Source organism: Syngnathus leptorhynchus, chromosome 2 (genome assembly GCF_054491065.1).
Source record: "Syngnathus leptorhynchus isolate UIUO chromosome 2, UIUO_Slep, whole genome shotgun sequence".
Lineage (NCBI taxonomy): Eukaryota > Metazoa > Chordata > Actinopteri > Syngnathiformes > Syngnathidae > Syngnathus > Syngnathus leptorhynchus.
The window spans coordinates 16,392,605-16,407,035 of record NC_141196.1 but is presented as its reverse complement, the minus strand read 5'-3'; the positions used below and the strand labels follow the sequence as shown (position 1 = coordinate 16,407,035).

At 39.8% G+C, this 14,431-nt stretch overlaps 1 protein-coding gene across 1 annotated transcript in view; it reads left to right on the top strand.

Moving 5' to 3' along the window:
* Window positions 1–13,389, top strand: part of pcdh11 (protocadherin 11) — a 227,548-nt gene extending 214,159 nt beyond the window's left edge. Inside the window, exon 10 of the mRNA XM_085906694.1 lies at window positions 12,929–13,389. Within this exon, the coding sequence (XP_085762820.1) occupies window positions 12,929–13,389 (461 nt within the window). The remainder of the gene's footprint in view (window positions 1–12,928) is intronic.
* The last annotated feature ends 1,042 nt before the right edge of the window (window positions 13,390–14,431 follow it).

The window sequence follows — 14,431 nt, the reverse complement described above, 5'->3', positions numbered from 1 at the left end:
GGAACACAAACATAGTTTCAGTGAAAAATCATGCAGTTTATTGAACTTCCTATTTACGCACCATCACAGATTGTTCTTTTCTCAAGAAGGGGAGACAGCATGCAATTTAATTGTGTTATTCCCCATTAAAACCTGTGAAAAACATCAAAGGCAGAAATATTTAATTAACAATGTGGATAGCGTGTGCAGCTGTCTGCTTTTTGCAAATTACTCTTAGCTGAGAATAAGAGACTTATCACGTCTACACAGACATCCCTGCAAAGAAGTTGACACAAGGAAGGAGAAAAATACATGTCTCTCCCAGTGAGAATTATCCACTTCACAGGTAATTTCAGTTTACAGTTTCCAAGTTGGAAAATTAATACCCTGTCTTCATGTGCCAGGAGTGTTTACATTTTTCTGTTGTTTGCTCTGAAGTGTGGACTTAACAAGAATTAGAAAAGAAGTTAAGAGTCACATAGAAGATCATTGCAATTCATTCCTTAGTCTTTCAATTTGTGTTAGTTGTTGGTTGGAAAAATGTCTGTTTACTAATGATTATTTTCCCTCCTCTTTCAGCATATGTTTATCCCGTTTTGTACAGTATGACCCTGAAAAAATTCTCCCGGCATGCATATTTAAAGAAATGGCAGTGACTAATATTTTAGCTGGAGAACTACCATCTGGGGAGTGTTAACCACTTTAAAAAGTAATCGTTCCACCTTGCTCTTAAAATACAGTATGTGGTTGAATCAAAGAGCAACTTAAATGAAAGCAGCTCTGTAAAACGGCCCTCGCAGACTCTGAGCTCTGAGCGCGCTCAAACACTTTCAGGTGCACAAGGCAGTTGGTTTGAAGGACGGCCATTTAATATAGTGGCGTACGGTGTCTTTCAACATTGCAGTGTTGTCTTTACGGTGAGAATGATGTCTGATTACATTTCCATAATGAATTATGAATAGTAAAGACCGAGGCCACATGCTTGCATATTAGCAAATTAGAACGGTGAATGATTAACACCCTGTCTTCCTAATGTCTGACTTCAATATGTTGCCACGCCAAGAGGACCATAAATAAAAGGTGAATTGTCGATGAGGAGCGGTAATGAAAGAAACAGTAAATCCTGCTTGAAGCCACCAGCAGATGTCAAAAAGGAGTCTTTTTGCTGGACTTGATACCTCTGTATAGTCTTTGTCTTTTTGCTGTAAAGAGACTTTCAATAGATTCTTGACATGCTACCAAAAACCAGCAAATATGAAATGGAATGTTAAAAAATGTTCACCCTGTGATGCAGGGAGCAACCTTGCGAGCAGAGGCAAATGAGGGAGAATAACAAGAGCTACTCTGAAGGCAAAGACAAGTAGGAATAATGAGAAAGTAATTTGAGTTTCTTTCCCGGGACGGCACTTCAATATCGCACCTATGCAAAATTGCAGTGCTGCTCGTACTGCTTGACAATTCGGGGTTAGAAAGTGTCGATTATACAACTCATTGTCTTGTCACATACATTTACATGAGGATATTTCTAAAAGGAATGATGTTTGTACTTGGAGGAGAGGTGAACTTGTTCTCTTCCATTACGGTATTCTGTTTGAGGGTAATACTGCACAGGTAGAAATACAAATGAAAAATAAGAACCAGACCCATACAGATCTGAGGTTTGAAGTGATCACTTCAAATCTCAAACTACCTAAACATGATGTGGACTATTAACATCACAATGTTTTTGGTTCAGTATGAATTTGGATCTTTGATAGCTGTCGAGTAAACGAATGGTTTGCTGTATTTTAAGTCTCATTAAAAAAATCTGAATAAAAAAGCCGTTTCAGTGCAACTTTTTATCCAAATTGGGTTGTTTTAAACCCGGTATTTTTAATGGTGTATGACTCACCTTAAGTTTGAAATGACATGAATAGTTCGAGCAAAAAAAGAAAATACCCTTGCTTATTTGTCTGAGGCCTGTGGATCTGGCAACATTTCTTTCCCCACCTGATGGTAGGTTGGAGAACATGCGGGGGAGTTGGTGGCGTAAGAATGTATAGGGCTTGGCCAATGTCATTACTCAGCATTAAGCATCAGCTCTACGCTATCGACTGATGATCCACCACGGAAGAATCTGTGTGAAATGAAAGGCAGCGGTGGCAACAGCGAGATGAGATAGAAACGCTCGGCTGATTGGCACCTCGTTGAGTCTGGCAGGGGATCCTTTGATTGCGCTAGCTGTCAATATCAGATAATTGTTTCCCTTACTTACATGCTGCCCTTTGTTTTTTATTTATCTATAAATTGCAGATAGTTATACAATTCAATTACGGAGTAATATAGAAAGCCTACTATGAAGGGTTTATTTTTGTAGATACTGAACAAGATATACTAGAGTTTCATCCCACTAATGAACTGGTTGCATTGCTGCAGGTAAAAATGTCACATGCGGGTAAACCTACATTATCTGATATGTCATGGTTATATCGCCACATTTAAGACCCGCTGCCCACACCAGACAGCCGAGATTAGCTGTGTATGGTTGTAAATTTGTCCTCCACATCATTCACAGTGTGTATCAGAGCAGTCACATATGTCTTGAAAAGTGCAGTTGAGAGCCTTTCAATTACCACATACGTGAATGTGTCATTCGCCAACACTCTTCTGTCGCCACAGACTTAGCTTAGTGGTTGGACAACTAGTCAGGCTTGAAACAAGTGTGAATCTCTTCTTAAATAGTATACGCAATAGCTAGGAGGTTATATAATGACCTTCTACGCTGACCCCCTACGGTCACTGTGGAGGCAGAGGAAATTTCATTTATATTGTAACAAGCTAGCAGATAGTTGGAAATAATGAGCAATATAAGAAAGATGAGTAAAGGAATGGCAGATGGGTGGCAGGCCATCAGATCTGGAATATTGAATGTCACAGTGATTGACTGAAAGGCCCAAGTTGAAATCAAGGAGTGCAGAAGACACACCCCTGAGCTGATCGGCCCTGTCTGCTTTTTAAGATATCAGGAGCAATTGCCTTTCATGCAGGTGCTTATACAAAATAAGTCTGTTGTCTGAGAGGAAAAATAAAAAGTTGCCAATGCATGTCTTCCAAAATCAGCCACCCTGTGCTTTTTCCTCCCACCAAAAACACAAGCCCCTCCCCACCACAGGACCCCAAAAGACTTCACAAGTAACTTCTGCCAGGCCCAACATTTCCACACCAGTGAATAAAGAGGAAATGAATTGTATCAGTCTTGCTGTCTTTGCTTATAGTGAGTAGGAAATTATCATAGAAATGGGTACCGGTGCCCCCACGCACTGAATTACACAGAGCGGCAGCCTGTTTCGCTCTCACTCAAACGCATACAAACACAGAAGGTGGGACTCATCCTCAGGATGAAATTGCCTATAGTATAACTCTGGCTGCAGTGATGAGCCAAGGAATCCTAGTGGATTTTTTTTCCTCTCTATCTCCCGCATTCCCACAAACAACAGGCCAAGTTAGGTGGTGTGTTTTTGTTTATGCCATTGTAGTCTCTACATGCTATTGCTCTTATTTGTTTTTTGTATTTGGGTCCATACCAAAAGCAAGCAATGACAACTGCCTCGCCTCTGCGGGTGTTTGTCATGCCAGCAGAGTGCTAAACAGATGACATAAAGAGGATGGCGCCTCAGGAGGAACAAGCGTCCTCGGGGCTCGACAGGCAGACAAAATCAAAGACGTCAAAGGCGTGTTAATAGAGATAGTTAACGCTTTAGGCAAAACAGCAGCAGAGACATTCAGGTCAATGGGTCGCCTACAGTCTTCGGTGGAACATTGCACTGCCATTTTCACAAACTCCTCCTGTGAGGATGGTCTCATCCACTGGGGCTTTCTCTTCATCATCACACACTGAAAATAATCAGTGAACCCACTTTCTGCATTTGCCCTTTTACTTCATCATTTGGGTTTTATTTTTTCTCTCTTGATGCACTTTTGTTAGGATCAAAGAGTCAACGCGACAGCGGCAAAAATGGACTTGAATTTGTGATCACAATAATATTAATGATCTATTCAATGGAAGTACAATTTTGAGGGGTGGATGTGAATAAGTGCATGCTTGCCATGTGAATAATTTTGATTTCATAGAAGGGTCGAGGATCTGTTCAACATCATCTCAACAATGATGATGCTGTCTTCTTGCTTGGTCTTTAAACGCACACACGCGTGCACTGACACACACACACCACACAAATTTTGGTTCACTCAGTTTTCTGATGTGACAACAACACAATCTGTTCAGACAGGTTGAACCTCGTTTTTTTTTTTTCTTCACAATACCACATCCACTCTTGTCACCTCGTGTTGAACACGGCTCCGTTTTCGGTGTTACTCAACAATAGCGGCACTTGCATTCCGCCCAAATGAAGTGTATAGTGACAGCAACTTTAAGACAATCCACTGAGTATCTGTGATTTTTGAGAGCGCATATCTGTCAGTGAGTCCCCTGGTGGAGTCATAGGCATATATACGTATCTGAACCTTCAGTGGCTGCTGTTTTGGGTGGAGGATTGTGACAGTCACCATCCAGACAGGCAAAGTAAAGCCATGATTTATTCAATGTGGCTGTTTGTCTCTGCTTTCCTGTTTGGCACTGATGAATTTCTATATGACTTTTATCTTTCTCCCATGCCAATGTGGATGGATGAATTACAAAAACTGGTCCGTCTCTGGCATACTGGGAAACTTGGGACTTTGCCACTGCCCCCCCCCCTTTTTTTTTCCTCCGTACCATCTTTATGAATGTTTAGCAGACTCAATATGGTGGATGAATTGTATTCAAGGGTTACGTAAAAATGTAATAATTGTCTCCAGAGGAAAGACTGTAAAAATTTGTAGGGAACAGTCCTGTGCTAAAATGTCTTCCCTATGTCTAAAACATCTTTAAGAAATGTATTTAGGTAATAACAAAAAAATAATGTAGATGAAGATTACAATATTGCAGTTGTCTAATGAAAAGGAACTGCAGTGAAACAATTTTGAGTTTAAGTACATTTTGTTGAATCTCCTTGGGATTTTAGGGAGAAAAAAAAATGCAGCTTTTATTAAAGATGTTTGCCATATTCTTATGTCTTCCCAAAGCAAAGATGCACATTCATCAAGTGAAAAAATAACGGTAGACAAGGTATGAAAAATTCAGGGCTACATCTGAGTCAAATGATTCATTCATTTGTTAACTCACACAGAAATACAATTATTGGTTTAATTGTGTTGATGCCTCATGAGTGAGCAAGTGACTATGCTTTGACCTTTTGATAATTGATACCACCAAATATGGGATGAAATAGAAAATGTAATCCAGACTTTCTTTCAGCTCCAACATCAGTGACCTCTGACCTCACAAATGCTCCTCGAGAATAAAAAAAAAATATCTCATCAAAAACAAGATTTGTAAAAGAGTGTATGATGCAGAAGGGATACAAATGATTTTTTTTCCATTTGTTTAATGCTATCCCAATCTTTCTGTCTACAGTGGGATTGGATAGTGTTCCACGCAATACATGTACTGTACATTAGCTGACCAAAAAATGATGAAACCTGCATCACATATCTAACCCTCAGCCCCTGTAAGGGATTATGCTCTCCACCAAGCGCTGAGACCATTCAACCCCTGCAGTGCTGAGTGGTTTGCAGCCTGCCAGTTTGTTGAAAGATGGGCTGGAGGATGCTTTTGTATCCATTCCCTATCTGTCTCGCCGTGAAGGCAATAACAGTAATGTATGGCTAAAGGAAAACAGAGCTAATCATCAATGACTGCAAGATATATAGCATATGCAGTGGCACCTTGTTTATTACCCTCTCTCTGCCGGTTGACGCTGACTCCATTGGCTAGACAGTGCCCGGAGATCTCTTCAATGTTAATTTGATTCATTCTTGTTTTCCATAATAATTGGGGGCAATGGGTCAGTGCAATGAATTTGCTTGCGACATGACACGAGATGTAGGTCTGCCTCGTACAGTTCCTCTTCTCTATTCGATCATCTGAACAAAGATTTTGTTTATATGACAGCTGTTTTGTTGCTCTTATTACCTGAGATGCAACAGGTTATAATAGTTGAGAATCTGCTTAAAATATGCCTCAGATATTAATGTTTGGGTTAATACAGTGGTTCTTAACCTTGTTGGAGGTACCGAACCCCACCAGTTTCATATGCGCATTCACCGAACCCTCTTTAGTGAGAAATAAAAAGATTTTTTTCAAATTCAAGACATATATGTTTTTTTACTGATGCACAAAAAGAGCCTTGCATGAAATCACCTTGTTCAAAGAACAAAACTAACACAATGCAAGAACTCAAAACAAATTACATACCTGCAAATCAGTGTGACTTCTGCTGTTGCCTTTGTGAGATCAGTTCAGATATGCTTCATCACGAATTTACAAGATAAATCAGGTGCGTTCGAACCTCCGCAGTGGAGGCTCTTTCGAACCTCTGAGACTGACTCACCGAACCCATAGGGTTCGATCGAACCCAGGTTAAGAACCACTGGTCTAATAGTTTGGTTTGAAAAGAAAGCTGTAATTTTTCTAAATCATATTCGGGTTGTTTTTTTTTACCAAGATTTACAATAAATGCTAAAATTGTGAAACCTTTGATCATTTGGATGTTGCAAGTATTGTTTTTCTATGTGTCAATGCAACAGCTTTTCATTTAGATGGTTGGTAGACAGTGTAGGCGCTGTTAAATAGTCATCCATGTGCAATGCATTTCAAGGTTTTATTCACATTTCTTTCAACCTGTGCATACTGTATGCATTTACGTGTATATATTACTATTTTATCAGTGGCAACCCACATCCACAGTACATATCTACAGTGTTCACCGCCTGCACATCCATGTCTTTGTGCTTGACTTTAAAATACTAAAGTGTGGTGTTTGTGGGTGTTTGCACATCCTCAGTTTGAACCCCCCTCAGAAACCCTTTAGTCCCCCACCTCCTCTGTGTATCATTGTAGTGATGAGCGCTGATTGCAGATTGTTACGGTGTTTGCACCTTTCATCTACCTGGCCCATGCTGTGCATTTGACCAGGCTTGATTGTGCTGATAATGACAACACATCTTTTTCATGGGTGGGTGGGCGGTTAAAGGCGGTGTGGAGGTGACCAAATAGTAGCCCAGATACATAATGAAGGAGGTGCAATCAAGCAATGTCATGCAAGCAAAGTCAAGTGTCAAGCAACTGACCATAAAAAACTGTCTTGGGCTTCCTACCTTTCCAGTAATAGTGTAGGAGGTGCCCACAACACTGTGTATTTATATACAGGGCCTAAGAAATAAATTTCCAACCAAGACTAGGTTTATGCCACTGCTGACCTAAATTAACATAACTGAAATGTACTAAAACAAATGTTTCTATACAGTAATATTGAGAAGGTCAAAATGAAAAAACATAAACAGCTCATTGAAATAGAAAAGGGTTCACATTAAAAACTAGCATAGCCTCTTTTTTATATGAGGTTCAGTAATACATTTGTTCAGCACTGTATTTGGAAAGGAAAAACCTGTTGCCTTGTTACTGTTATTGCTCCCAGAGAAAGCATTTTAGTGTAGTTGAAATTTACATTCATGTGTGTAGATTGCATGGTGGACATAAAGCCACTTCAACTCACGCCTTACTTTTAATCAATGACAACAAAAGAAAGAAGCAGCAAGTATTTTGCCTGGGTTGTTCTTTTCCCCTTTGTGCGCTTTGTCCGCTTCTAGTGCTTCATTATTTGTTTCTGTGTTCTAATCTTGGCCAAGTCAATAATATTCTTTGTTGTCTGAAATTGTGTGTCAGAAGCAAAAAAAGGACTTCTCCTTTTGTCCGAAGTACCTGTCTACTGTGACTTTTCACTCTTGCTGAGACCTACAGATAAAGTAATCATTAGATGTTGTTTTCTGCCTGCAATTACTTTTAGTTACAATGGGTCAAACTGCTGGAAGTTTAAAAAAAAAAAAGAAGCCACAGACAGATGGATTGCAGGCTAGGAAGTGTGAAGGTCCCGCAAGTGCTGATAAATACGTATGTGGCTCTGAGACTCTGTTGTCAGCGCCGTCTCACTAAATGCATCTGAAGTAATTAGTCTAGAGTATATATGGATGACCTCACCCCTCTTATCTGCATCACATTGTCTCCGTTGAGAGAGGCTATTCATTAGATCTGCCTCTATTTGTTTGAACCAAAAGGGTGTGCAATACAATTTCTTAGATTGTATTTTGTTTGTATCACCGAAAAGTATCCCAAAATTTATGTTTTCATGACTTAAATCTACTAGACCATTGTCATATCTAATTGTAATTGTAAAATTGAAGGCTGAAAGTAGGTTGCGTGCAAATGTTTCATTTAGTTACATATTCTTCAACATGACACCCCTAAATCCTGTGATCTTAAGCTTTCCAAAAAGCTTTATAAAAAAATTATCTTTTTTACTTCACCCTCCACGACCTTGTCACCAGTAAATGTGACAGGTTTTGCCTTCACATTGCATTCACAAGGGATTATACGTACTGTAATATCTCCTGATAAAAGCAAACGAATACCCTTTTAAGCCTCAAGTCAAAAGGACAGTTTGCGCCTTTGTGGGTGTGAACACAGAGGTCTTGATTTTCTTTTAAATGTGGCGCTATTGAGTCTCGCACCAATTATTTGTGATGGGTGGGAACATACAGCTGTTTATAACCGCTGGTGAGTTAATTCTATATCCGTGAATGTATACGCATCCCCATCACCAATCATTTGTGTGCCCTCCCTGCCATCTGCAAGCTGGCCAGTGAGGTGATTAATAAGAAGAACAATATTAATAATAATAAGAAGAAGAAGAAGAAAAGAAGAAAAAAAGAAGAAGAAGAACAATGCCTTCAATTAATTTATTTATACAGTGATGCTCTACCAAATTCCCTAAACAAATAAAGTGAGGCTTGTGCCTGCATGAAAATCAGGGTACACAAACATTTTGGAGAAAATAGAGCTGAGACTTATTATTGCGTGGTCACAGACTCTGAGTCAGTACTTTGAGCTTTTATACTAACCCAAATGCTTAGCATAGTAATTTTCATAGAAAATAGAAAGGCTATAAAGTGGTGCAAGAAGTCAACCTCATTGAACGCATGTGAGAGAGATTTGGGTGCATGTCAACTCCTTAATGTCTCCATTTTTATATTATTATTATTGTTCTGCTTCATAATACTTGCGTATGAGTGAAGATATTTTTTGGCTTGTTTTAATATAATCATTTTCAAGAGCCAGTCCAGAAATAAACATCATTGAGAAATGCTCCTATTCATTTGGCTTACTTGTGTTTTGGTTCTATGTCGAACAGTATATGTCAAGAAACACATTTCTTTATGCTTGAAAATTTTGTCAGCAAAAATAAAACGCGCTGCTCAGTGACAGATTGTGAATCAAAACTTCACTGGTCAAGTTAAACAAAACAGTGAGTTGTATGTGCTGCCAAAAGTCAGTGGATGCTCTACAGTTCTCCTGGGATGGAATTTGACACATTTATTTCCCTATACGGTACACCCGAGACGATCAAAACCAAACATTACCATTCAAAATATGAGCATAATCCTGCATGCTTGGATGGAGTGTGGAAATTTGAAACATCACAAAATGACAGTTTTATGCATTGTGTAGCTATAGAGGACTGCTTCAGTTAGTACTGGAAAGGATGTGGCCAGGTCCACCTTTCTGATGGCTGGTTTCAAGAATTTAATGTCCCAGATGACTAGCAATTATCCTTTTAATTAGCAATAATGAGTTTGTGAACACCAATATAATGAGCTGAATCATATGTGTGCAGACATTAATGTGAAGCTCATCAGGATGTAAGTAGCTCTGTCAGTAAATATCGTCAAGGTTCCTCGAAATTGTATTGTAAGTGTTGTACTCTATTAGAAATGTGAGGATGTTTATAAGCGGACATGCATGAGAAAAACCTGAAATGGATAGACATACAGCAAGTCTCTTTCAAGATGGCACTTATATCATGATGCTCTGCTGTGCACTGTTTACCACCAATATGGTACATGAAATCAAACATTAGCCTGAAGCCAAAATAAACCCAAGAGGAGAGGTGTTTTATTCAGCCTTTAGTGGAGACTGAATTACACATGGCAAACGAAGGCCTTATAAATATTTAAAACCCTGAAATGAGAAAATAAGCTTCAAAACATTTTCTTTCTTATCCATGGTTCGCGGATCGAAATGCAAACTATCATGCAAATGCAATTTGTCTTGTTCAACCACCTTACGGTATATGTTTAAATGAAGCACTTTTTTATTGGTCATTATAGAGAAGCATTTGTGCACTAACGCGTGTCCAGTGAAATTGTGTTGTATAGTTTCATAGCTAGTAGTATTAGTCCATAAATGTTGTATTTCAGAGCATATTCAAACCAGATTCTATGTTTGGTTTGATCACACAAATGGAAGGTTAGCAGAAGGTTGCTGCGGCAGTGTTGTTTTCCTGACTAAACAGTGATGTCAGACAAATATTGTCTGTTGGATACCAGCTAAAGTGTGCAACCGGTGTGTTGAACAAAGCGTAGCTAATTATGACTGAGTCACTAATTTGGCCCGCAGGCTGTTTGGAATCAGTTTGTGAATTGAATCGTCACTTATCTTTGTGAGGCCTAACTTGCATTAGATGTTTAATTGACTTCTGCAAGTTTACTAAATGGGCGGCAGAGTTTGAGAACCACTTTGTTTAACACAACTTAAATGAGAAGAGTAGGTCTGATCTATGCTTTGCTTTTGATTACACACTATTGTCTCTTATGAACGCTGCGTGTCGGCCATTCACATTTCCCTTGAAAGAAATCCGGAGAGGAAATTTACAGCGTCAAGATATAGGGCGTTTGGAGATGTGTCAAAAGCCCTGCGGGGTATGGCTGTTTCCCCTGAATACAAAAGACGCAAGCATCTTAAGCGAGCTGCATCATTCCTCTGACTGACAAAAGCAGCCTGAGATGCCAATGACATAGCTCATGCCATGCTCCCACCTGCCCATCCAAACTGTCCCGATGGAATAGAAAATAGTGCAGGGCCAGGTCTTGTGGAGCTGCATTCAAAATATGAAAGCTGTAGCTGGTTCGAGTTTCATAAACCCATATAAGGGGCAATGTGGCTCAGTGGTGCCGTGTTTGTTTCCCAACTTGCAGGTTGTAGGTTTAATCCTCAATCCTAGTGACCATGTTGAAGTGTCCTTGAGGAAGACACTGAACTCTAATTTGCTCCCAGTAGGGCATAGCAGTAGCCTCCCACTGATGAAATATATCAATTTGAAGGTATACCAGTTGTACAATAAAGGAATTCTTCTTACTTCTTCTAAAGTAGCTTTGAATTGGAGTTTATGCGAGGCCCCACCTTTGGATGAAAAAAAAAGGTCGAGGACAGTAACAGAACTGTGAGCTTTTTGTATATTTGTGTCTCCGCTTGCCTGTCAAGTGAGAATTTTATGTTAATAGCGTAACCTCATTAAAACACAAGAAAACACATTGAATCGGAGACTTGGCTCTAGCTTCATTGTTGTAGCTCGGAGAATGACAACATGGGGCCCATTTTTGCCTTAATGAAGTTCCCAACCCTTTGAAAGGTGACACTTTTATACGACCCAAATGATTTATACACTCTTTGTCCCAGACTCTATTTCAATATGGGAAGCACCAATCTGACTCCACTTTCGGCACACGTTGAATACACTCACCAGCCACAAAAGGAGCTGTATCATACATGCATACATGAAAATGTTGACTTTACATTATTAATTTAACGATATGTATTGGATTGTTGTGGTTGTACTTTGCAATGTATGCCCTTTTTAAAAAAATATTAATTGCATTCAGAGTCAGTGTGATGCCCAAAATTGTCTAACCTGCTTCTCAGGTATAATTATTAATGCAGCTCACATCCTTCATCTATAGCTAGTATAGAAGTGCCTACTAAAGTGTCCAAGGAGTGTCATATTGTCACTTTTTACCAAATAATGAATCTCAAGATATTTATTAGCTTTCATCTAAAGTCATCAAACCTAATATGTGGTGGCAAATGTCTTGCATCTGTGCAACGTTTTTGTGCAAAAAGCAAGAAGTCATCCGAGGGACAGAAAAACCTTTTATTATTTATAGCATTCTTACTTATGCAAATATACTAAATAATTTCTGCGTGACAGCTTGAAGCAGAGGCCTAGAGGAATGACGTGACGTTCAAACGTGGACTCCTCTGTCCCTCGCATGGCCGAGGAAACGGAACACTGCCGGGCTACTCGTTGCACTGTTTTACATTCTAATTATCTGACTTGACAGGCTTTATTGCTGAGGCTCAATGCTGAAGCCTCACACCAGACTCATTCCACATATGATACCAGCATGCGGGTAATGAGATAAGATTGCTTTGGAGCTTATGGCCTTGCTGATATGTCTGCTCGTTCAGTGTTTTCTTTTTTTGTCTTGTCCATACATGCAGCCTAGTTATTGTAATTAAGTGTTGACTTTTTCAGTTAAATAATTCCATTTGATCGGATTTACTTGGGATTCAGAAAAATAAGTGTTTTGAGGCGTGTCACTTTGACAGTGACTAAAATAAACATTGTTTGTGTGAACGTTCATTAAAAATTTAATGCAGGAAAGCCAATCCGTGATAGAAACAAGATTTTTTTTTCAGTCTAATTAAGCTTCAGGGAATTTGTTGCATATTGTAGGTAAACAAACTGTGTCGTGGGAATACCAATGAAAATGAAATGCTCCTCTAATGTTTTCCTCATTATTAGATGAAATGAAACATTTATCACTAACTTTCAATTTGTCAAAAGGCTGACACTTATTCAGTCTGATGAGACAATGGCTTTGTTCCTTTCGCATTTGATTTCATGACTTCAGTAAATCACCACATTCCAATGTATTTAAGTGCTCTCACGTGTGGGTTTTGTGTGTTTATCTCCAGCCATCGAGGTGAACCTTCAGAAAGCTTTGGCTGAGGCGTCTGAGACCTGTACCCAAGAGTGTCTGATACTGGGCCACTCTGACACTTGCTGGATGCCACCAACCCTCACCCAGTTCCAGAGTCCGACAAGTGGAAGTCCCGCCTCCACCCCTACCTCTGTTGCCATCTCCGGTACGCTCCCCTCTTTTGGCTTCCAGCAGAGCTGTGCCCGGGGAGTCAAGGTTAACATGGGCAGCCTTGGTACCATGGATGGCCGGCACACGTTGGGAAGGTCTGTGCCTAAAAAAGACGAGCTGGACAAAGTGCATAACCGGCCGCAGTTCTACAACACCTTGGAGAGACACTGCAGTAAGAAGGAGGACACTGTCAAGGTTATCCCCTTGGCGAGCTTCTCATCTCCTGGAAAGCAGACAGCGACCGGCATCGGTAGTGGGTCCTTCCTACATGAGCACCAGCTGTAAGAACATTGGCCCGACATCCTGCACATGTGACTCCATCCAGCTTTTTTCAATGACTTTAATATTAGTCAATCAACCCGTATGTGTGGCGGTATGGATCATTTTGACGAACTATGACCTGCATGGGTTTACTAATAGGAACATCTAACAATCGATTTCACCATGAGATTTTGAAACAGTTGTATCCTAATAATAATGTGGGGACAGTCTGATCGCTCAAACCTTTTAAATTGATTGTTCAACATCCATTGTCATTGACCCGTGAATAGCTATATTAGCCCTGACTGCAAAAACCTCCACCAAGGCCTAACACAGGATCAGCAGCAAACCTTCAAAGATACCCAACTGTTGCTTATGCCAGGATTTATAAGGTTTTGAAAAAGGGACAAATCTATATCACAATGGTAACGTAAGTGGAGCACTCACTCTTTTATTTGGAAAAACTTACTTTGTGGCCCATGCCTCACTCCGCCACAATTCGGTGGCAGAAGGTTAAGCAGTTTTTTGCAACTCCTGCAAACTAACAAAGGAACAACAATGCACAGCGAACCTTTTTGGCTGAGGAAATAAACCTTGTACCAAAGTCGTTTCATCACAGAAAAAAAAAACAGTGACCTTTGCTTTGAGTATGTAATTTGTGGTTAGTAATATAGTAAAACAATGTACTTATACTCCTTGTGCCCAGCTTTGTGCAACTGTGTCCTAAAAGACCATTTACTCATGCAGAAAAAAATGCAAATACACTGTGTTGAGTGTGTTGAGTAAGCTAATTTGGGCTAAATGCTAATTAGGGGCCCAGGGTGGTGTTTCTATTTGAGATCTAGTGAAATATTACTCTGTACAATATGCAGCACATACTCCTTTGGTGGTGAGAGATGTTTCGTTTGTTTTGCCTGAACATGTTTCAGAAGTCTATTTTGGTTGGGAGGACTGAGGAAAGATTTAGGAGGGAGAAAAAAAAAACATTTGAGAAGCATAACTAGGCCAATGGTAGACAGCACTGGTAATCTTTTTTGCATTCTTTTTCACCAAGGACCGGTAAAAC